Source organism: Tympanuchus pallidicinctus, unplaced genomic scaffold (assembly GCF_026119805.1).
Source record: "Tympanuchus pallidicinctus isolate F22 unplaced genomic scaffold, pur_lepc_1.0 scaffold16, whole genome shotgun sequence".
Lineage (NCBI taxonomy): Eukaryota > Metazoa > Chordata > Aves > Galliformes > Phasianidae > Tympanuchus > Tympanuchus pallidicinctus.
In genome coordinates this window covers 34,169,515-34,193,615 of record NW_026294679.1, presented here as the reverse complement: position 1 = coordinate 34,193,615, position 24,101 = coordinate 34,169,515, and the positions used below count along the sequence as shown (strand labels likewise).

General features: G+C 48.9%; 1 protein-coding gene across 2 annotated transcripts; it reads right to left on the bottom strand.

The window, feature by feature from the left end:
• Positions 1-928: 928 nt before the first annotated feature.
• On the bottom strand, positions 929-22,504 carry PAPSS2 (3'-phosphoadenosine 5'-phosphosulfate synthase 2). Of its 2 annotated transcripts, XM_052677576.1 has the most exons (13): positions 22,397-22,504; positions 12,234-12,339; positions 10,847-11,082; positions 9,840-9,978; positions 9,453-9,571; positions 9,223-9,336; positions 8,662-8,773; positions 7,910-7,930; positions 6,465-6,670; positions 4,659-4,794; positions 3,560-3,828; positions 3,011-3,240; positions 929-2,753 (listed from the first exon to the last, which is right to left on the bottom strand). In XM_052677576.1, exons 1-13 carry the CDS (start codon positions 22,415-22,417, stop codon positions 2,612-2,614), a joined length of 1,851 nt encoding a protein of 616 aa, XP_052533536.1. In that variant the 5' UTR covers positions 22,418-22,504; the 3' UTR covers positions 929-2,611. The 2 variants fall into 2 exon arrangements, with proteins under 2 accessions (XP_052533536.1, XP_052533537.1); XM_052677577.1 differs by lacking the exon at positions 7,910-7,930.
• Positions 22,505-24,101: the final 1,597 nt, after the last annotated feature.

Sequence of the window (24,101 nt, the reverse complement as noted above, 5' to 3'; positions counted from 1 at the left end):
ATAATAATTGTGAATTGTGCACTAACTTGACACAGACACATCATCACAACTGTCCGACCCAAGGGTCAGTGCACTGTCACAGCTCTGCTGGCTGTGGAGAGGTAAGCGGCGAAAGCAGGTGACAGTGGGAAATGGAACAATCTGCAATGCAGAGAGCCGGGGTGAGGTGTTGTCTGGTGTCAGGCACTGCTGACAGTGTGAGTTCCCCTGGAGGACAAAGAGCCATCCTCCACGCTGCAGGGGGGTGAGCTGCAAAATCTGACCTTTGTAATCAATTGTGGCAGTTTCTCTGGAGGCTGGGATTATGCCTGCACCAGAAGCAGAGCTCGAGCTGCTCAGTCCGTTCAGCTGCATCCATCCTTCTTCACAGTGTGTTACTTTGGGGGAAGTGGTTTAATCCTGGTTTATAATCAGACTGAGTGTGAGGTTAAACATCAAACCTGCACAAAGGGATGCCTGCAGGAGCACCCTGGCCCCCAGCTGAATGCTGCGGTCCTGTCCGTGTGGCCCCAGCGAAGGGGCTGTTGGTGTGCCTTCACCAGGCCTAAGAGAAGGGAGGGGGGGGGCAGGTGGCACATGGGGTGATCTGCAGTTGCCCAAGGGATAGTTCCTGCAGCTGAGCTGTTCTCACTTCTCCAAGGACAACTCTGCACCTTAGAGGCCCTTCCTGGGAGCTTGCCAGGGAGCCCAGGGATACTGCAGGATTTATGCAAGAACATAATGTTTATGAGTGTGTCTCTGAATTCTGCAAGTGCTGCTTCTTTACAGCCTTATTTGAGCAAGGTTTGGACATGGGAAACCCCCTCTGGTGTGTGGGAAACTCATCTTGAGGGGTGCTTGGGTCTGGGAGCGGTAGGCAGCACAGCGCTCAGTGCTGCTGAATGCGCCTCACCTGACTCGAAATAAGGCAACAATCACAATGTCAGCATTAGTTTACATGTATAAATATTTATTTGTACTAAAAGTGAGTGTCTCAGAGTATCAGAGTCAGAATATATTAAATCAGGAGATGCATCAGTTGAGGTACAAATTCCAGTCTCATGTCTTTAATAAATACACACAAAAAAACTAGTCCACATTATTTTAATCAGAGGTAATCTGTATACTATGCTATTTTAAAAGAACAATTCAACAATTGCGTTTTGCTGTGACCATCTGGATTAAGTACATTGTCTTGCACTGCTTGATTCTTTTGGGATGAGAGGCAACAGCTAACTACTGCTTCAAAATAGCCAATATTGCAATTAAAAATTTGTGTCTTGCTTTTATCTTCCAGGTCCCTGCCAGAGGGCCTGCATGTGGAAGGCTCTGGTGCTGATATGCTCTCGGCTACTGCCGGGGTGGTTGCAGCACAATGTTGAGGTATAACACGGCTTTTTGTTCTTCTCTTTGAATATATAAAAAGATTACAAAAAGAAAACCAACATCAGGTGACAAGTGAAAAATAAGACGCTTCGTACAAAAATATTCCCAATTGCATGTGTAATCTTGGTACTGCACCATGGCCACAGCAGAACAGCTCTGAGCTTGCGGCGTTGCTTGATGTGCAGTCCCCAGCAGAACCAGGGTTGTTCTTACTGAGCCTGGACCCATCTGTAATTAAAAGGCGGCACGTGCAGAACAGTTCCTGTGAAACCTGCGCTGAGCAGCCCTGGGGAACTGACTGAAGAGGATGTGTGCAAAGGCCACAAAAGCTGGTGGTAATGCGTGCATGGCTGCCTTCCCTCTGCTGTCCCCTAAAACCTCCCCTCCGAGTGCAGCTGTCAGGGAAGGCGCTGTTCACCCTTCCCAACACCATGGCAGCACAAATCAGAGGGAAGGCATGAGGTGTGATGGCAAAGTCTGTGGTGGGGAAAACCAGAATAGTGCTGCAAGAGCTCTCCATCAGGCAAAGGCAGCCCCAGTTCAGCCCTTCGCACTGTCCTGTATGATCAGCATCTTCTCAGCGATCTCCCAGGCTGCGTGATGCTCCACACGGCTGCCATGGTGCCCGCTGGGCCATGAGCACAGGGAATCCCAGCGTCCCCATGGGAAGCGAGCTTAGAGCACCAGGATCACAGCCAGTTTGTTTTTTTTTTTACCAGAAGGGGCAAGCAGGAGGAAGAAAAGACCAGTGAGGCACTGACTCGGCAATGAGGCTGTTCATAAAAAGGCACTAAAAGGTCTCACTGTTAGCAAATGTCTAAGGCACGACCTCGAGAGCAGCAACTGGATCCAAGCACTGAGGGCCAGCAGCAACCACTCCTTGGTCCCTCTTTTGGGGCAGCACTGGGCAAGGGGTAAAGGAAGGACACTTCATTGCTTCTATTCCATGCAGGTGCACAGATTTGCCCAGGCAGCACCAAATGAGCCAGCTGGCCCCATTCAACACTGCACTAGGCACCTTGGAGCTGCACCAGGCTGGAAGCAAAGGGCTGGCTGTCCTCCTCCTCCAGCTCTGAGGGGAGGAGGACTTGGTTCAAAGTATTTCTGATTATTAAAAACTACTCTGATCCAGACAGGAAAAGTCCCACCAGTCAGAATAGTGAAAATGCCATGTAGCTGATCTCTATCATAGGGAATCAATCATCGCTCACTCTTAATACAAGTATTCCTAGGAGGAGAAGTAGTGTTAATTCTTTTTTTCCAGCGATTGGTAGTACTCAGTTAGCACTTTCCAAGCTTTGGGGGCCATGAAGCCATCCGGTGGGTTTTCCCCTTCGCGAGCGAGCTTTCTCATGCGTGTTCCTGAGATGAAGTCAAAGTCATTGTGCCTAAAGCAAAACAGAGAAGGGTGAGGTCAGCCAAGTGGTCCAAGCTGTCCCCGTGCAGTTGTTCAGCCCTACCAGGAATGCAGCTGCAAGCCCCTGGTGCCACCTCCCCGCCAGCAACATCCCATGCTGACGTTCCTATCAGCAGCAGCACCGTCTCCTGAGGGAGACGCTTTCTCCAAACGAGCTGCAGTTGTGGTGAAATGCCTCCATAGCAGTTACGTAGGTTAAAGAAAAGAAGACTGCGGTGCTCACGTTACCTTTCTGGTTCATAAAAATCCATAGCTCGCTTCACTTTGTTGTAAGCCGCTACACGGAACGGGATGATCTCCACCGACGTCAGGCCCGGCGCCATGCTGAGCACTTTCCCTCCCTGCGTGGGCTCATACAGGTCCTTCTTGGTCTCGGGGTGAGGCATGCCTGCAGGATCACGCCCCACAATGTAGAAATTGGTGCCAGCAATCATGCGAGCCCGGCAGTGCCACTGCACCTGGGAAGGAGAGACGGGGATGCTGAGCCCAGCAGCCCTGACTGCAAGGTGCTCCTGGCCAGCCAGACCTCGCATACAGCAGGGAAGGACGGTGGAGATGTGAGCAGCCACACCACTTCTCACGTCAGCACACACAGATTTATCTCTCACTGCGTGGACCTGGGGCAACATCTCAGCTTTTCTGCGGACACATATGTCAGTGGGAAATGCCAGGACTGGAAACAGTTTTGTTCCAGTGCGACAGTGAACAGAGGAAGCCATTTGCTATTTGAATGCACAAAGACAGGGCCTATCAACAAGCATCCAGCATCTACCTTACCTCTGTGGGGCCGGCATAGAGCATGGGAGAGGGGAAGATGGCAACAACAGTGGATTTGGGGTCCAGGACGTGCTCCTCAAGCACCGCCGCATGCTGCTTCATACGCCACTCCAGCGGAACATCGTCATCCTTGGTCCACCCACCCAGGGGGTGCAGGAGAAGCACAGGGTTTTTGTAGCCCCTCTGCAGGAGCTGGCGCCGCGTGTCCTGCATGAGCAGGGCATGCCCATTGTGCACGGGGTTGCGCAGCTGGAATGCAAAGACAGCATCTGAAACAGAAAATATGACACCATCAGGAGACAGGCACAGATCTGCTGTCCTATCTTCACATGAAACAGACCTTAAATACACATGTACAGCACCTCTGGATTGCTCTGTCAATTTATTTTCATTGCACATCCTTCCTTTGGGGCCGATTTTAGTCCGATCAGCAATTCTGCCTTGTTTCTGGTTAGCACTGGATAGAAATCCACATCCCTGAGGAGTTTCCTGGCTCTTTAAGAAATCTGTCACCTCCATAACCTCACAATGTCACCTTCACAAAGGCCAATACTCTCTTCCCCTCTGAAATAAGCATCTAGGGGGCTAGCATCTGCTGCTCGGATGCCACTGCTGTGGCAAGAGAGGGTAGAAAGAGTTAACATCATATTCAGCACATGAAACCTAATTAGCCCTAATGTGTTGATCCTGCAGGAACACTACAAAGGCCATTTCTGGGGTGGCATAGATGAGAAAGAGCCTGAGCTGTCAGACATGACAGAAGATTTATGGCTCTAATTACAATGCCAGAGCTACAGAATGGAGCTCCGAGATTTGGCTGCTCCATATACAACTGCACTTTGCAGAAGCACTCTTTAGCCAGGGCTGTTCACACAGACACCTCTGGTGCTCAGAAACAGGAATTCACAAGGAAGCGATAGATCCTTAGGCTGTACAATACTTCCTACCTCTCAGCCTGCCCCCTTGGGCTGAACCCCCTTAGAAACACTTCCCTGAAATATTCCAGTCTGAAATGACACAGCTACAGGCCACAAAATATCTGTGCTCTACTGGGGGGGGCAAGGCAATGCTGTCACTTGTGCTAATCCAAGGCACTCACCAGCATTCATTTCCCTGAACTTCTGCTTGAGTTCCAGCGGTGTCAGGCGGTATTGGTCCAGGCCATCATTCCAACAGATCTTTTCCAGCACAATGAGGTCTCCCCCCACCAGCCAGTCTCCACTCTCCATCACCATCTGTGAATATTACATCCGTATTCTCAGGATGGCAAAAAGCCCCCTCTCATTTCCCAGTCTCCTCTGAAACTCGTTAGGCACGGTTTTGCCTGTGGAGCGATCCTCCTTTCTCTGTGTACTGTAGGTCAAAACTACCACAAAAATTAGCAAGGCACCAGTGACTGCACCACCACACCCAGCTGTGCGCTGTGCTCACCTCTGCAGCCCAGGGCCAAGAAGTTACGGCACAGCCCTTCTTCCACCTCAACTTTTGCTCCTGCAAAGCCTTCCCTCTGCGAGCAGCACTCTGGTAATGGTAACACCACTGTATCATCCACTTTCCATTCTATCCAGCGCTGGAAATGCTATTTCCCATCTGGGGCACTGCTTCGGGAGTGTGCAGCCCCACGATCTTAAGGAAATCTCCCTCAGCTGCAATAATGAAGCTCCTGACCTCATTACCCTGCACTGACCCACTTAGGATTGCACAAGGCTTTGTGTGAAATCCTCAAATTTGCCTTAATGTACTGTCAAAGCTGTTCTTCTCATCATCAATGGCATAATTAAACTTTAACAACTAAGATAAAAAGATGCCTGTTTCAAGAGAGCAACTGCTGCTAAATAATTAATGGAGGTATTTTAAGTTAGAGGAAAAGAATTAGCATTGTTTTGGCCTTTGAAGTTCAGGTCACACGGCATAACCCAGAACAGTCCTCGCTACATGACAGTGGGAAAGATGAACTCATGAACTATAAGGAACAACTCCTTTGCTGACTGCCAGTACAGACAGGCAAATTGAGGAGCAGCCTGTAGCTAAAAGGAGCACAGCCAGGGGTCTGCAGTGTGAGCGTTTGACAGCATCCATCTCTGGAGGCTCTTAAGGCAAAAGTAGATGCCATACTGAGTGACATGGCTTGTTTAGTGGTGTATGGGAACTTTGAATCACGGCCTGAACCTCTCAGTGACCACCTGAGGCAAGCACTGAGTCAGCCACGGAGCACAGGTGAAGGCAATTCAGCTGTGTGACTAGAAGGGTTGGAGCCTGGCTGCACCTCTCCTAGGCCCCATTTAAGGGCTGACTGCCACTAAGGAAGGATCCTTCTGGAGATTGCTCCCTTCGGAGTTTTTTTGTGAGCCTAGGACACAGGTGAGCATTTTCATTTATTTTCAATTATCCTTTTCCCCCCTTGATAATCCTTTTAGTTATAAGACCTGTAGATACCACTCTGCTAATTGTATATTTGTTGACTGCACAAGTGTAGTGTGGGTGGTGGTGATGGGCTGTTGGTGGACTAAATGATCTTAGTGGTCTTTTCCCACCTTCCTCCTTCCTGATTCTATGATTCTAGGAAATTGTTACACACCCAGGTTCAGGAAGTCTTTGAGCTGCTGGCTTTGCTAAAAACATTCGGATGTTGGTATACTGGTAAAGGTGAGGAAATGAAAATAACTCCTTAGCAGCATGATTGCACTCCCTCTGAATCGCTTATTACCTCACTGATGCTCTTGTTAAGCAGCATGTAAGCCTAAACATTCAGTCTTCCTGCATGCTTGAGATGTAACACTCCTCCAAGAGGAGCTCTCCTCCTGGAGAGCTAACAATGTGGAAACCCTGGAAAGGTTTGGCTCTCTTGTGCATAGCTCTGACCCTGCCTGGGTTTCCATCAGCAGGAGGGATGGCGCTGACCCACCTTGACGTGTGGGTGCTTGGCACAGGTGGTGCCCCAGATGCGGGCGCAGCGCTCCTCCTTCCTGTGCTCGAAATACTCAGGGTCCCTGAGGATGGCCACCCTGCGCCCCGCGTAGCTGAGCGCCAGCGCCCCGCAGCCCTCCAGCCGCTGCTTGTCCTGTGCTGACACTGGCAGCACGATGGGGATGCTCAGGTTGACGACACCATCTGCAAAGAGAAGGGTGGATGTCAGTGTCCTCCAAAGACCTAAAGCGGCGTTCTTTGGCACTGGAATGGACTGCAGAGGGTTGGTGGGAGAGGCTGGAGTGCACTGAGACACTCATAGTTTAGTGGCTTGTGGTAGCAATGGTAATGGTTGGACTAGATGATCTTTTAGGTCCTTTCCAACCTTCTGATTCTATGATTCGACGCACAAATTCTCTTGTTGAAGAGGAAGGCTGAGTTTTTCTATCTATATCTCAGTGACTCACCATCAGTGACATGAATTTATTCACTGCCCAAATTTTGTTTTGTGCTGTAAACAAATGCTAACATTAGTGGGCAAAGAAAGCTCCTTATCTCACTGTCAGAGATGTCCTAAGGACACCTGGAGTATCTCACTGTTCTTTTTCTCTCCCAGAAAGATTCGTTCTTTTCCAGTTAGTTGTTCTAATGTCTCTGCAGAGTTTCAATGTCCTTGGTGATCGCGGCCCCGGCTATAGCCCAGGTATCCTCTTTCAGGACAGCAATCTCCACTCAGACCTCTTCTACTTGGGCATGCCAGCATTAGCACACTGAGATTGTAAGTTTTTCCATGGGTTGCTATTCATGAATAAGAACAAACAGATCATAAATCACTGATTCACTTTGGATCTGACAGAAATCATGTTGGACACCTGAGACTGGAAGATTTTGACTATTTTGTTTAATCTTTTTTAAAATGCTTCCATTTGCTTTAATTCATGACCAGACATTATTCATTTGACAGGCAGCAATTTTCAAGCACCCTGATGAGTAATTGGGTACCCGTAACTACTGTCACGTATGGACCAATCAACCAATTAAATATATGAAGTTATTTGAATAATCTTTATAAACATGTTAATATTTAAATATTGATTAAATATAATCATTATATCTGTTTTATGTGTAACTAAACAGTGATCAGTCAATAAAGTCAGCGTGGAAAAAGCTGGATTATGAAACCCACAAAGGATGCTGAAGCTGAGGATCTCTATGCTCCACTTCCAAATGCAAGATGCTAATAAAAATCACTCCAGTGGAGGTGAATAATTACAAAATGACTAGGATTTTTGTGAGGACTGGTCAGTAGGATGCAGGATAAACAGCTGAATCATAAACAAGACGTGCTTGTGTCCAGTCTTAATAATTTAAATAGTAAAAAGTAATAGCAGAAACTCTAATTGTAGTGATTTCCATATAACCTAAGGATAGTTACATACATACCAGTTACAGAGAAATTCTTTCCTGGGAGAACACAAACATAATTAAGGTAATTAACACTCACAGGCACCTGTTACAGTCTGCAGAATCAAAGCAACTCAACAAAAACTTCAGTGTAGATTTACTCCTCAAAGTGTGAAAAAAGCTACAAAAACGTGACATGCTCCAGCTGCCCACCTGCAGGTCCTGCTCTGTCAAGTGCGGACTGTCCTGAGCTAAGCAGTGCCTTTGCTTAACCCAGCACCAAGCTGCTGCCCTGCATGGCTATGGCAGTATCAGGGTCCTCGAGGAGGAGGGCAAGACTCCCCGCAGGGCGTCCTGCACCGAGATCCTGAACCCCTGAGGCTGGAGACCTCTGCTAGGTCTAAAACCCAATGTGTGCATGGCAATTGCATCTCTGTCTGAGACCTGGGACACAAAAATCTACCACACCAGGCTCAGGAATTGGCTTGCGCTGTCTGAATATATTTGCCTCTTCCAGAGACAAAAACGCCCCCAGCTAATTAACAGCTAAATCCAATTTATTTTAGGGTAAGGTAATAGAGAAATATGAAAATAAGAAATAGAAAAGCAAAATCAGACTCTCTCCTTGTTTCCAAGGAGCAGCTGCCCCCTGCTCCCACTTGAAATTTAGCCTGACAGCCTCCCCTGGTTTGTGGTTTGCATCTTGCTCTACCCCAGGAGAACTGAGCACGGTGTGAGTCACACATACGTACGTTACATACACACAGAGTGAGCACGAAGGCAGCCCATACCGTTCAGCAGCGTGCCGAAATGGATGACCTGCAGGTACTCTGCCTCGCGCATGAAGCCTTTCAGTGGCGTGGCCCAGCCTTCGCTCAGCACTTGCACCCACTGCAGATCCAGCTACAAAACAAACCCAGATGGCTCTCTGTCACCAAGTCATGCTGCTTTACCCTCCCTTCTGCTGCGAAAGCAGTCTCACTGTATTAAATAAAGGATGTTCCTACAGGGGAAAAAGTGGTGCTGCGTGTTGGTGTGATGGTTTAGATCAGATGTTAGGAGGAAATTCTGTATTCAGACAGTGGTGAGACACTGGGACAGGTGGTGATGCGTGGAGAAGCTGTGGACGCCTTATCCACAGAGGTGCTCAAGGCCAGGCTGGAAGGGGCCTTGAGCAGCCTGATCCAGTGGGAGGTGTCCTTGCTCATGGCAGCAGTTGGACCTAGATGACATTTAAGGTCCTTTCCAACTCTAACCATTCCACGATTCTACAAACAAGGCACTGAACAAAGCTTCTGCCCTTCAAACAGCACAAGGATGAGTTACAGCACAGCACTCAGGCGAGACGATACCTTTGTGATCTCCACGGATGGCAGTGCATTTGCTTCAGCTCGGGCAGCATCAAGTTTATTTTTGGGTACAAACAGCTCAAAAACATCCTTAATTGATGCACAGGGCACAATGTTCTGAAAGAGAGAGAGAGCAATGGTAATGCTGGTTCTAAACGCACACTAAGAACCCAGAATATGAAGTCAGATTTACAAGCTGACAGTGGTGGTGGTGGTAAAAATAAGTGACCTACTTGTGTTTGCAGGAGCTCCACAACCTGCTGGATGCATTCAGACACTGACGCAACGTTCGTCTTCAGCACCAGTTCAGGAGATTCGGGCTTCTCGTAGTCTGAGTCAATCCCTGTGAATCCTATTGACAATTAAACACAAACCAAACACATTTAATGTAATACTCCACCCCCCCAGAGTCCACACTACACAAACAACCAACGAGCATTCAGCCATACTCAGTACTACAAGTACACTTGTGACAGTAAGATTAGGGAAACAGGATACCCTTTGTACCACAAAGAGCCTTTATTAACACACCTTGAGATTTTCTACGTGCAGAGCTGCAAAGATCAGCTATCTGAAGCTTTGGAAAGCAAAAGGCAAATTAAGACCTCATTCTTCCATACCTTTGATCTCTCCAGCTCTTGCCTTTTTGTACAAGCCCTTCACATCTCTGCTTTCACAAATATTTAGAGGAGCATCAACAAAGATTTCAAAGAAAGGCAACCCAGCAGCCTCATGAATTTTCCGTGCATTTTGACGATCCTGTGAGAAGAAAGGTAGGAAAATGATACGTGTGCATTGCAATAAGCACCCTCCTACTCTCTGACATTTCCTGAAATTTGACAGAGGTAAATTACTTTCTGGTATAGATTTATTAAATTTAAACCAATTTTAATAACGGCTTTTATTCCCGTTACCCTCTTTTCTTTGAAGCTAGTTTGGAAGACCACTTCATTAAGTAGGACAGTCAAAACTGGGATGAGAATAATTATCTGCTCTGTGTTAAAAAGGCAACTGTTTGTGTTGGCTTGATACTGTCAGACATTTGGTATTCTCAGGAAGCACAAAAATACAATAACTTATTCATATAGAATACTGATAGCACTATGACAGGCTATTGACTTTATGCTTATTCTCTTACAAAGTTAATAGTAGGAGGCTACACAATGAGATTTCAAATGTCACTGAGCCTTTAACCAATTCTGAGCAGAACTGAAAGCAAAAACATTGTCAAACTATTATGAGAGTGGTGACGTGCTAGAACAGCTGCCCAGAGAGGCTGTAGATGCCCTGTCCACCCCTGGAGGTGTTCAAGGCCAGGTTGGATGGGGCCCTGGGCAGCCTGGGCTGGTATTAAGTGGGGAGGTTGAGGGCCCTGCACGTGGCGGGGGATTGGAGATTTGTGATCCTTGAGATCCCTTCCAAGCCTGGCCATTCTGTGATTCTGTGAAGTGGCACTCCAGAAAACTCTACTGATGGTGTTTAATTTTGTAAACCTGTGGCAATGCACAGAAGAGAGAAGATCTGGAGGTACATACAGAAGGTCCTCTACATGAACTAATCTTTCCCAGGAGTGTTCATGAGATCAAAGCAGCTCAGGAAAGAGCTGAATATGACGCAGACAGTTTACCTTTGAAAAAGGAGAAATGAAGCTAGTTATGCAGACAAGCCCAGCGTCAGCAAACAGCCTGGCCACCTCTGCGATGCGGCGAATATTCTCCTCACGGTCCCCGGCTGAGAAGCCCAGGTTTTTGTTCAAGCCGTGCCGAACGTTATCACCATCCAGGGAATAGCAGGGGATGCCATGAGAGACCAAGTACTCTTCCAGAGCAAAGCCAATGGTTGTCTTACCAGCTCCAGAAAGACCTGTTGGAGACAGCAAAGTGAGGTTCCGGTTTGAAAGTGAGGCTCAGGAACGGGATGGCGGGGGGTCACCAGCAGAAAGTCATCGATCCTAAGGGAGGCGGATGCATCCCAACCCAGCTCTGTCCACTTGTGCATTCAATCTATGCAGTCCACGTAGTGTCCTTCTACGTGGTCTCTTAAAAGTCAATGGATAGGAAGTTAGGAGACCGCTGTATACTTCAAAGAATAATCATCAGTCAAAGAAGTTCACATTTTTCACATACAGGGTCCTTAATTGATACTAGAAAGAAGGGAATTGCCTTGGATAGGATGTTTTGGCTTCAGAAATGGGTTAAAACAGATCAGATGCAGGCCTTCTTCCCAAGATGAAAGAGAAGAAAACAGAGATGTGCTTTATTCCAGCGTTCAGCACACAATGAGTTGAATCAGAATGGCTTTACAAACTCTTCCATTCATGTCTTGCAACATCTTCTGTCAGTCAGAGAATAGCAATACTTAACAAGCAAAGAAACACCTGGACAAGTGTCAAAAAAGAGAGTTGTGCAAATGTCAGCAGAGAAAAATAAATGCTCCCTGGGCCCCAGATCTTGAATTTGTTTTTCAAAACAAAAGAGAAAGGCAACACATCATAAGGTGCAAGAAATCACTTTTAGCACAATTCACTGTCTGTATTTCCTTTTCAGACAACAAGACCAACTTGTTCTGCCGCTCACAAGGTTTCTGAAACACAGGAAACCTAGGTGCCCCCATGAACTTTCCACCGACCCAGAATGAAAATCTCTGAATGCTGCTCTGGATGATCTTGAGTGCGTTTTGCTGCCAGGGACCAGGTGAGTTTGAGCCCAGGGTTCCTCAGCTTGGAATACCAAGAGCAATGTGCAGGGCTTTCCATGTGTTCAGTCAAGGGAGCCAGCAAATGGAAGCCCCAACAACAGCTGCAAAATTTATAAAAGCCTTATTTAGGGGCAACCACTGCAGGAAAATCATTTTACTTTGCCAGCACCGTGCTTCTGTACAAAATCACTTTGCAAATTCGCACCAGCTCACAAGGAGTGCTGGTGTTGCCTGCAGACCCCAGATCACCACCTCCAAGCCATTCTCCTCATCTGTCCACACAGCTCTCATGTGTACAGCGATGTGGATGAAAATACCTGTTAGCCAAACCGTGCAGCCACGGAATCCGCCCCTGGTACCAACAACTTGTCCTCGTTTACTCCTGCTGACGTGATGGGCTTGGTAAACCACATTGGTTGATCTCTAAAGAAAAACAGAGTGAAACAAAACGCTTTTGTTACCCTGCTGCACTCCACACACCAGAAAATCTCAGCCAGGACAGAAGAGACACGTACATTCATTGAACATCAGCAAAAGCCACTGCAGCAAATGCTGAGAACACTGTTGCACAGGAAAATGCTATACAACCAACATGGTAAAATGGGAAGAAAACTGGCAAAACAGTGAGAAAACTATTTGCCTTTGGTGTCAGTTATAGGAAAGGAAAAGTTCCAGCAGGAGCAAACACAGAAATATTTTCTCCCCAAGCCACATTCTGCTTGATGCAGGTTCATCCCTCTCAAATCTCTGGTGCAGGGCGGGGGGAAGGCTGGGCTGGGCTTTCCCACAGTTTGTGTCATGCTAGGTAAATATTTCTCCATCTGAAGTCACAGCGGGGAAGTAAGCATGTTTTATGTGTCAGAGATGGGTTTTTTGACAAGATACCAAAAAAAAAAAAAAAAAAAAAAAAAAAAAGGAGACAAAGATGTTCATTTTTAAAAGTGTTTGCAGAATAGCCTTTTTTTTCCTCTGCTTTCTGAGTCATTACCATTTTAGCCCAGTTTATCAAAGGCAGAAGGACTCACTTGAGACTTGGTGTTCTGCAGGCAACAGAGGGCTCTGTCTGCTTAAAAATCTAAGTGAAAACCATTCCGTAATAGAAGTAACATCCTTCTTCCCTCTTCTCTCTGAGGCCAGCATCTCAGCTGAGATCACAGAGATATCATCAGCAAGACTCAGAACTTCACACCCAATTTATATTCCACTTCAGCTAAAATCATCAGAATCGGCCTCTTTTTATGCTTGCAAACCAGAGGTGAAATTTTCCACTTGCAATTATTTGCGGGCACACAGGACCAATACACAGACCTTCCATAGGCATTGCAGCACACTGCCAATTCTTCAAAGCCTCCACTCCCCAAACCAGGCAGGATTGTTCTGTGTGTTTTTTTGTGCGTGTGCTAGTTTTTAATTTGTTTTGCAGGGGGACTGTCTTTTTGGACATCTGGAGCTTGCAAGCTGAGACATCACCGTTATCGTTTAATTTATGCTTGTCCTCAGCAGTCTGGACTCCTGAAGCAGGATTAAATGAGCACACGTAGAAGGTAACAGCCAGCAAGATAACCCCTGCTCACAAAACACAAAGGCAAATTTTGCAGTTTTACTCCTCGCAGAAGTCTGGCACTATGGTGTGAGCACCCCTGTGCCAGCACACCATGGCTCAGCCCTGCAGAGGAGCCGCTTGGTGCAGCACGATGCCTGAGCAGAAACTGCACAGCCCTCCATGCTCCAGCATACGGAACAGCAGTTTTGCAATTTATCTGCAAGCGACAACAGAAGAGGCAGGTATTTCAGCACAGAGAAATGAAACCCACACACTCAAAATATCCTTTCTACACCCCTTTGCTGCCTGTGTCAGCAGGAACTCTGGCAGCACGCTGATTTCCTTGCAATGTGGTTCTGCAAGGCGTTGATCTACCCAGCACGACAGGGACTACAATAATGTCTGTGCTAACACGTTCCTACCTGGCTGACATCACAAGCTTATTATCTTTAAAGCAGATGCTGCTGCAAATCCGCACTACACACATCTTGGAGCAGGTTTTTTTGTTCGCACTAGCATCTTCTGGAGCTTGGGAAAGCAACCCAGCAGCAATTTCAGATGTGGGTGGCATTCCTGCTCATGGCAGGGGTTGGAACTGGGTGGGCTTCAAGGTCCCTTCCATCCCAAGCCAGGCTGTGACTCTAACTCCAGACCCCTCCTACCTGCTGGTACCAGATCCCTCCTATTTTGCTCCTACGTTATGAGCAGCTTTGCTGCTAAAGAGGCGAGATATCCCCACGTCTGAAACAGTGGGACTCACACCAACCCCAGTCCATCAGTTGCATGGGACACCATCTGAAATCAAACGCTCTTAAGCCTACAGAGACAGATCTTACGTTTAAAACCCTCTCCTACATCCTGCCATCTTAATAAAAAAATGATTTCAACTTGTTAGCTGAACTTGATGCATAAAAATTGTGTTTCTGGGTCTTTTAAGTAGAAAATTTCTTCTCCCAGGGCAATTCCCACGGCTGCCCTTGAGAATGGGTGCATTGACATCAAGAGTCCATCACAGGGGGAAATCCTTCTATATGATAGTCACTTGCATTTCGCACTTCTTTTCACAGAAAAGAAAACCTATCATATGCAAAAGGAGGAAGAACATGAAGAAGGGGGGGGTTTGCTTGTCAGTGGCTCACCTTTACAATCAGAATCAAGGAAGATGGAGAAATTTTGGAGTTTCTGAAGTCCTGATTTAATTCCCACAACCCAAAACCTACTGACTTTTCCCAAATATCAGTGTAACTTGCTGAAAAGGGCTATGATGATAAGTGTTTCAAAACTAGCTCTATTCTTTCCCAGGAAAAGCCCCCAAAGAGCCAGCATTACCTTGGAAATTTCTGCCTGCTACAGATCCCAGGATCCCACTGCCACAGCTGGACTTGGAGGATGGAGCACTAGCTTCAGGCAGTGACAAAGATATTACAAAATAATAAGATTCAATTGAGGAACACAGCACTGGGTGACTAGATGTCCTGCCAGGGGTGCCAGCGTTTGCTCACACCAGGCAGGCTGCTGAACTGTGTTTCCCTCCTCCTTCACAGAATCACAGAATGGCCTGGGTTGAAAAGGACTCAAAGATAATCTTGTTTCAACCCCCCTGCCAAGAGCAGGGTCGCCAACCACCAGATCAGGATCTTCAGCACTCCCACAGACCCAAGCAGTCCACTCATGGTCCTTGGCAAGCTCTCCTGCTGCTGCTTGCTTGTCCTGGCACCACTGAGACAGCACCTTGTCCCTGCCAGGAACGTAGCACAGAGACTGCTAGGGGCTCAGCAGAGAGCTTCCAGTTACCTGAAACAAGCAGGCTTTCAGCTTGCAGACAGACACTTTGCAATGCCAAACTTTGCTAACAAACATAGTTTTCAAGGTGAGGCTAGGCAAAGCACTCTTTCCACATAGGACTTTTACACATAGGAATTTCTGAGCTCTTATCAATATCCAAATTTTGAATGCTGCTGTAACACTCTTCTAGTATGTCTGCGCATTTGAAGTGTACACAACCAGGTATTATACAACCTTGCAAAAAATCAGGCTGAATACACAAGCTCAAACGCCTGTCACCTCACAATCATGCTCTGATTTCATGACAATATGACTTCAAAGCAGAGGTTGAGCATTAAAGCTATCTCTCCGAAGCCACCCAGATCAGATTTTTGGTCTCTAATATCTCTGGACAGATGATGTCACTAATCTAATTTCCTTGACCCACTAAAACTAGTGAGTCACTCTGTGCTCACACACTTCCACGTTCAATTTGGACGGCCAGGACTGATGTTAGAAAATAAAAATTATTCTCAACTTCTTTCCAAAAATTACAAGGGAAATCTGCATGGTGAGCAAGTATTTCACAGCCAGAACAGCCTGACATCTGCTGGCAAAAATAACACGTTGAACAGGAAACCCTTCCATGAATTCCCTATTTTTTAAACATGTGTTCTGCTAAACTACCTCCACTAAATGAACCCATTTCAGCAGTTTGGTTCATGTGCATGTTGCAAATACTACATTTTACACGGCAGAAGGAGACCTGCTTTCCTTTGATGCTTAAGTGTGCTACGAGGCTGCTCTGGATGATGCTGAGGCATCTGACAGACCCATGGGACCACAGCCAATACAAAACACGGTCCTCTTGCAAAACAAGGGAACATAAGTCATGCTCACACTGTTGTTTTGGGGCTGGACACCCGCAGGTATGAAGTGAGCACGTCCATTTAATTGTAAAGAAAACTGCAAAGAAAGGAATTGTGCAGTTGCAGGTTAGGTGACAGTCAGAATTCCCACATCAAATAATGATAATTCCTACAAGCAAAGAATAACCCACAATGCAGCATCGGGCAATCATCCCTTGAGCTCTACTAGGCTACAAGTTGCAAGATCAAAAATATGGCTCTGCTGCTCAGAGCTGAGGCTTGTGACCAGCTTGCACTGGGCAGAGCAATGTGCCCCTTCATCAAGCTCATGTCTTTCAAGAGCTCAAGAAACAAGTCTGACACATCATTCTTTAAAGGCTGAACTGGTGGCACTGCTCTGAAACAAAACTGCAGCTCTGTGCCCCTACTCACTGAGTTTGCAATGGGGTTTTACCCTGGAGGCCAAGAGCACACAGGTAAAACAAAAACATCACCTTTCTTGAGGAAAGCAGGATCTCCTCCAGCACCAACCAGCACAGGCTGAACTGAGCCCATCAGAATTCAGCCATGCTGCCACATACAGCAGCTGTATTCCTGCTGGAAAGGAGCCCTGTGACATTTGAGAAGCTTTAGTTATTTCATAAGCAGTGAGAGCTGCAGAACATCTGCAGGCATGTCAAGTTTCACCAGCTTTAAAATACTTATTGTCATAAAGGAACCAACCCTCTTGCACCATTTCTCTACAGGATATCGAGGTAGTGGGCTGAAAAGATAAAACCTGGGGACCAAGGCCACTTGCCCCCAGAGCAATGGCATAGGGCTGCATCTGAAAGAGGTCTGAGCATTCCCACTACTTTAGCAGTACCCACCACCAGTCCCGGACGTGCAAAATGACACAAAACACATCAGGCTCATGATTTTCTCCACAAAGGCTCTATTCCCAGACATGAGTCAGGGGTGCTGGGGGCTCGGTGTCACCTCTGCCCACTTCATTTGGGGCCCAGTCCTCAATCTGGGCCCCAAACGTGCAGTCACCCAGTGCAGTCACCCAGGCTGCACGTCCTTGACTTCAGAGTGGCGTTTTCTATTTCAAAACTGAACATTTGCAAAGTGCAAATAGTTAGGGACACTCAGACAGAACTGCAACACAGGACACGGTTCAATGGAACTTAATCCAGACAGGCCAAGAGTTCACTTGGCTTGAAAAAAAAATCATTCGATAAACTCAAGGAAAGAATCGAGGATTATGAGATCTACAAAGCACTGTTAGGCTGCAAGGCACCATCCGGTACCTCAGGTCACAGAGGGGAGCTGTGATGACACACCAGGACATGTATCTCAGCTGTAAATTCTCCCATGGGCCCCACACCCAGCTGCTGCTGGAGACTGCAGATGTGTCCAAACCAGTCTTTCCCCTGCTCAGCACCTCTAAATCCCTGCCGCACTGCTGCCAGCCAGATGACAGCTTGTGTTCACTGGGACGCCATTTACCACGCCACCTACACTACCAGCTGCATGAGCCAGGCTCAAAAACTGTATTCTACAGTTTGGAGATTCTGGGATCAAGGCTTCCTGCGCTGTCTGCATACCCAGTCCATACAACTGCTACAGAAGCATGTGATCACAGAACACCCCGAGCTGGGAGGGATCTGCAAGGATCACTGAGTTGCACCCCTGGCTCCACAGAGAACCACTCCAAATCCAAACCCTATGTCTGAGAGCAGAGTCCCAGTGCACTCTGAGCTCTGGCACTCAGGGCTGCACCCACTGCCCCGCACAGCCCATTCCATGCCCACCACCCTCTGCTGCAGAGCCGTTCCCTCACCCCCAGCTCTTTCTTTCCCGTCCCCTGACAGCTCCACGCCATTCCCTCGGGTGCAATACTGAACCCCCAAGCCACATTCACCTCTCTTAAAATCAAGTTTGTCTCTCTTTCCACCACCTGGGTCTTCACAAACAGATGATCTGCCCACCAGTAGGGCTGGGTAGGACTGAAAAATGACCTCCCACCCAAAACACGTTTTTGCGCTACATTGGAAAGTTGAAAAATGGAAACACTGTTCTCCCAGAGATTCTGTGAAGACCTCGAAGTCAGAAAGTCTTGGAAATGCAAGTTCAAATGGTCATTTTCCATAGGTGAGCAATCTAGCAAGCGGGTGGCAAAATAACCTCAACAAACTCCAAAGCACTGTGTCTAAAGAAAAGCCAGACTAAGAAAAAGAGAGCGCTTATGCTGCCTTCCCTCTCAAGCTCTGCTCTCCAAACAGGCCAATATGCTTTGGCACTCGCTCAGCAGATAAAACTCTTGACACCAACAGCTGTAGCTCTGCCAAAGTATAAGCAAACAAAACTGGACTGTGCCACGAGGATGGGAGGCTGCACAACTGGCAACGAGAGATGGGCAAACCCTAACTTTTTAGCATCCTGTTTCACGACACACATCCAGAGTTCCTTTGGCCCTCCTTTTTGCCTCCCTCCTTTTGCTAACGATACACTCCAAGTAATTTTTCACTTAAAAATGACTAAGCTGCAAGGCCATTAAGGAGCTACTTCTCACTTCCCACAGCTGTGATTCAGAGCTTACTCTGAGATTAATTGTTAGTCACCACACTCATGGTAACAGTAAAGTAATAACTAATAACCCAAATCACACGACATTTCTCTGAAAGGACCTTTAAGTACAAAAGCCTACAAGCACTGCAATCGAAGTACAAGTTCAAGGCAGAGGATATCACTAGACAAGTATTAACACAGGCCCTAAAACCCCTTATCTTTCGTGGGTGTGTACAGCTGCAATTTATCTAAAATACTTGATTTCAGATAGAAAAAGGTTTTTTCATTTTTAAAGAGTACTTAAAAACACCCTCCAGGATCAACATCAGCCCAGTAAAAAATGCAAGTATGCCAATATTCTCCTGAAAATCCTGAGGAAAAACAAAATCCTTGTGACCTAAATCTAACTCGCAGCTGCAATGCACATGTCTGGATAGTTTGGGGTCTTCAAAATTGTTCCCTGTATGGCCTGAAATCTCTTGCAGGAGCTGGCCAAGATGCATACAGCTGAAAACCTATGCCTGAGTGATGGATTTTGGCACAGGCTGTAACTGGCCGGCAGCTTCTCTGTGACTTCACTGGTGTTGCCCAAAGAACAGATGAGGCCGGATGCTATTGATCAGGGGTCAGGCAGCAGGAGAACAAATGAGCCACTTGTCCCTACGAGAAGGAAAACGACGAAGCTTGTAGGGCCGTTCAGGCAGGGACCACTTGCCCTGCAGAAAAGCACAGCCGCCCTTCCCAGCACACAGCTACTGGGGCTGGACCACACTGATCACTTTGTTCCCCATCCCCTGGGTGACTCAACCTGCCATGGAAAGAAAGAGCCATTCATATCTGGGAGCCTGCAACTTTTTCTGTCCTTTCTTGAATGAAATTCCCCCAAATGAACAGTGCTGCTTTCACAGGACAGAGAGTGGTTCACAGCTACTGGCTGCTGGTATGTTGGCAGCTCTGCAAAACAGCACGAGTTAGTGAAACGGCAGGGCGAGAGAAACAGACCAAGAAGGGAGCATTTAACAGCAAAGGACTTAGAAAAGAAACAGAGAGAGAGCCATAAGAAACAATAAAAGTAGAAACAAGAGCGTATTGTGATAGTCTCATGACATCTCCTTGATCTTCAAAGGCAAAAGAAATCAAAAAAGTGGCATAAAATAATACAAGGAATATCAGACAACCTAAGCAATTAGGAAATGGTCACCGTTTACCACCACGGTGCAACAAGTGTGTTTCAGAAAGCACACTGCAGCTGTAAGCCCAGTCCTGACAGGTGCACCAAGGCCAAGCTGTACCACTTCACCAACCTCAGCATCTGCTCAACGAGCTCTGCAGAGCTGCTCTGAATATAAACACCCTTAGAGATGTCAGAAGATCAGTCAGTCAATTTCTTTATATTTAAAACAGGAGTAAAAAATAAGCAGACAAACAAACTTTTACAACCTCTTTTTGCTTATTTCACATTGGTTCACAGTCAGAATGATAAAGCTGTACAAACATTATCGCACAGCTTGTGATACCACAGTCCATCTGAACTCTGCCCTGTGGTTGCACTTTTTTCAACAGTTTTTAGGCAAAGAAATGAAGCTTTCTTCATATTTCCTCAGCACTGTTCATCTAATCTCACAGGTTTTTTGTTTTTTTTTTTTTTTTTTTTTTAAAGTAAACTGAAGAAAAGCTTACAATCTTTTTTACATGTTAATTTACCTTTCAATAAGGGTCCGTAACTTGTACACGTAAGCCCTGTGCAAGCAAAACTGAACCTTCAGAAGTTACAGCTTTGGGATCTGCTGGGCTCCTGGAAGGGTTCCTCCACGAAGCCAGAGGATGCTGTGTGCCGCATCACTCAGCTGCTGGAGGCACCCTCACAGAGCCTGCAAACAAGGCTGCAGCACTTACCCCAAAGCAGGCGGTTTCTCTAGGGGCTCTCATTCTGCCCGTAGCATCTGTAAGGATATGCGAGGAGAAAGCTGGACCCTGCCCAGCCCTCTGCCCAGTGCTGCCTCATCCCATGTGTGTTGCTCCCACGCGGGTTCAGACAGGTCTCCTGCATGCTTACCAAACACCTCGATTCCACGAGGAATTTGAGCTGCACCTTCCACACACTCGTGTTTTGTTGAAGGAGCGAGCTGTGCAGCCGGTTGCCCTGGCAAGGGGATGGTCTCTAAGGAACCCCTCTGGGCTGGGGCTGCCTCTCGGGGCACACTGCAGTGCCTGTGTCCTGCTTGCTGTAAGAACACCGCTCAGTGCAGAGAGGAACCAAGCAGAGGAAATACCAGCAGTGCCGCAGGTGGAGGGAGAACAAACTGCTCTTTCGTCGGGACTGAAAGAACTACTCAGCCATGAATGCTGCACTGTGCAATAAACAAGGGCTGTTCCACCGCTCCACGTTACTCACTGCAATTACTTTAAGGTACGCTTACTCCCGAGAGTAAGATTTCACCATAGGGGCACACAGGAGGCTTATATAAGGAGTGATAAGGTTGCCATTAAAGATTGTTCTTTGTCTCCAAAAGTCATCTCTGAGATGGGTCAGGAATAAGCACTGCCTGCTGTCAGTGAAGTCTTGGAACTGAAGTAAACTCAGACACAGGGAGAACTTCATGCCTCTCACAGTATCACAGGCAGAAGCAAAGGGAGTGCCACCACTTTAGCAGCAAAAGAATCCCCATATCGAGTGCTGGGTCTTATCCAGAGGCAAGGGGACTTACTGATTTTTAAAGGTAACACAAAGATCAAAAATCCTAAGCTTTCTTCTTTGCATCTTACCATGAGCTCACATTAATAAATGGCTGCTAGGTGAAAATAACTTCAAACTCCACGCAGCACGCAGGGTAAATACGTGTTTTAAGCAGGGGGCTTCCGGGCACTCAGCGTGCAAAACGGGGAGAGCAGTTGCATCACCTCAGCTCACCTCGTAGCTGCACCACTGCACCTTCCCACAGCGGGCAGCCAAGCAGTGTCGCCTACCAAACCCATTTCTGACATATCAGCGGACAGCGAATAACGCTGGAAGAATCCATTCTCTCCCCGGAGTGTACCTGAAAAGCCTCACCTCCCGCAGGAGGAAGATGAACGCATCGCCCACACCACGAAGAAGTGGTAGCAACCGGGATTTTAACATGAGAGGAGGACGGAAAGAAGCAGTCTAAGGAAGAAGAAAAAGAAGCACTACGCCGGCAGGGTCTCAGACAGGTGGGTGACGCTCCCTTTTCCAGTCTCGGATTCAGCACCGCGCTCCGGCCCCGAGCCACGACAGCCAGACGCCCGGCGGCAGGCGCGCACTTCGCCCCTTTTCTCAGCAAAATCTCAGATAAAGCGCAGCCCTCCGCTTGGCACGGTGTGACCGACACCGCCCGCGCGCCTCACGCACCGTCCCACGCCGGCGAGCCGAGGCCGCCCCCGGCCGGGCACCGCATCGCTGGCGGGACCCATCGCGAAGCCCTGCGATCGGCGAGCCCCTTTCTGGGCTCCCCGGGCAACCCGCGCACGGCCGTCGGGCGCTCGGCATCTCTGTGACAGCAGGGTGCAAAGATCGGCCGCGGACTGCTGGTAAAGGTCGCCCCGCTGCCCGGGGCGGGGGCCCCCGGCCGGCCACGAGAACGCCGCGCCCCGGGCCGTCGCCCCCGAAACGAAGCCCTCTCCCGCTCCCCGCAACCCAGACTCCGCGGGACGCCGAAAGCCGTCCGGGGCCGTCGCCTCAGCGGCTCCGGTAGCCCCGAGGGAGCGGCCCCGCGGCGAAGCGCGGCCCTACCGTCTGCTGGCTGTTCAACATGGTGCCGGCCGGGCGGCGCGGGGCACGGAGGGGCACGGCACGGCACGGCACGGCACGGCAGGGCCGGGCCTGGCGGGCGACAGCGGGCTATAAGGGCTCCGCGACACGTAGCTCTGCCCCGGGCCGGCCCTTCTCGACCTGCGCCCTCCTCCGTCTCCTCCTCCCGCCGCGGCCACCGACGTGGCGAGGGACGGAGGAGGAGCGGCTCCAGGGCCCGGCGCTGAGGCGTTCCCTCGCGGCCGCCCGCTTCCAGCCGGGCACGGCCCGGGCTCGCCGCGCTGCGAAGATGCGGAGCGGCCGGCAGCGTGCGCTTCAGTCGGACGAGCGGCACCGCTGCTGTGGTGGTGCGGGTGGGCTGTCAGAGCGAGGCGCGGCACGGAACCGCGGCACGGAACCGCGGCACGGAACCGCGGCACGGAACCGCGGCACGGAACCGCGGCACGGAACCGCGGCACGGAACCGCGGCACGGAACCGCGGCACGGAACCGCGGCACGGAACCGCGGCACGGAACCGCGGCACGGAACCGCGGCACGGAACCGCGGCACGGAACCGCGGCACGGAACCGCGGCACGGAACCGCGGCACGGAACCGGCCCTTAGCGCCGAGCCGGGATGGAAACGTATTATTCCCCGAAGCCTGGTTATTTATAAACTCGGGGTGACTGTCTGGGATGCACCCTTTTGGTTTTGGCTAGGCTACCGGACGGGGAGCCAGCACGCTGCAAGGCTCCTCGCCGGCTTGGTGCGGAGATGCAGGCGGGGCGCGGGTACAAACGACCTCTGAAAGCTTGCCTCTGTCCAAAAGGTGGGATTTGTCCCCCTACCGCCATGCTGGGAAGGCCTCCTGCTCGGCCCAGTAACAGTGGGTGCTTTCGGGGAGGGAGGCGGCCCGAGGGAAGGGTTGGGACTGCGCAGCTCGAATCAACAGCCTCAGCATCGCCCCTGAAGGATAACGGTACTGCCAAAAGCCGATCCGCCCCGCGTTCAGGCCCTCGGTGCTGGGCCAGTTGACTCTGCAAACGCTACGAAGGTTGGGAAGAAACACACAGGAGTCCTGTGCCACGTAAAACCCAATGGGTGAATGCCATGCCTGACGGCTTTTCACAAAATCCACAACTAACCCATGGAACTTTCCACTGCTGAAAAAAGCCCAGAGCCCAGGACTTTGCCAAACCAGAGGACAGGCATGGTCCCTGTGGAGGGAAACCACATAGCACCCTTGAGATGACCTGCAAGCCAGTGGTAAAGGAAGACACTCACAAAGGGTGTGTAGTTCTGCACGTGATGGCTTGGATTCTTCCACGTGCCCTGAGGATGCACAGCCCCATCCAGCACTGCTCTTGTTCTCTGACCCCTTCTTCCCGTTCCCCAGTCCCTACTCTTAATCGAGCCCACAGCTGTGAGGACGATTATGCAAACAGGGCTGTTTCCCCACTAAGCAGGAGATAACTAACTTCTAATCATCTCCAAAGGAACAAGTGCTCTCCCTAGTTCCAATATGTGGATGAGCATGGGAACTGTGGGCGTTTGCTGGTACTTGTTCCTCTACTGCCAGTGTGTCCATCACCATAAAAATACTCCTGTTTCATCTCTGCCCTTCTCTCAGAAGAGCTTAAGATGGCAGAATCTTGGAATGGCTTGAGTTGGAAGAGACTTTAAAGATGCTGGTGCTGTGAAAGTTGCC

Excerpts from the sequence above, each read along its gene's own strand:
- PAPSS2 (XM_052677576.1), bottom strand. The coding sequence starts at position 22,417 with ATGTTGAACAGCCAGCAGACG. Across the intron at positions 12,340-22,396 it reads TGTTGAACAGCCAGCAGACG|AGATCAACCAATGTGGTTTA; the intron begins GTAGGGCCGCGC and ends GTTTTTCTTTAG. Across the intron at positions 4,795-6,464 it reads CCAAGCACCCACACGTCAAG|ATGGTGATGGAGAGTGGAGA; the intron begins GTGGGTCAGCGC and ends TAATATTCACAG.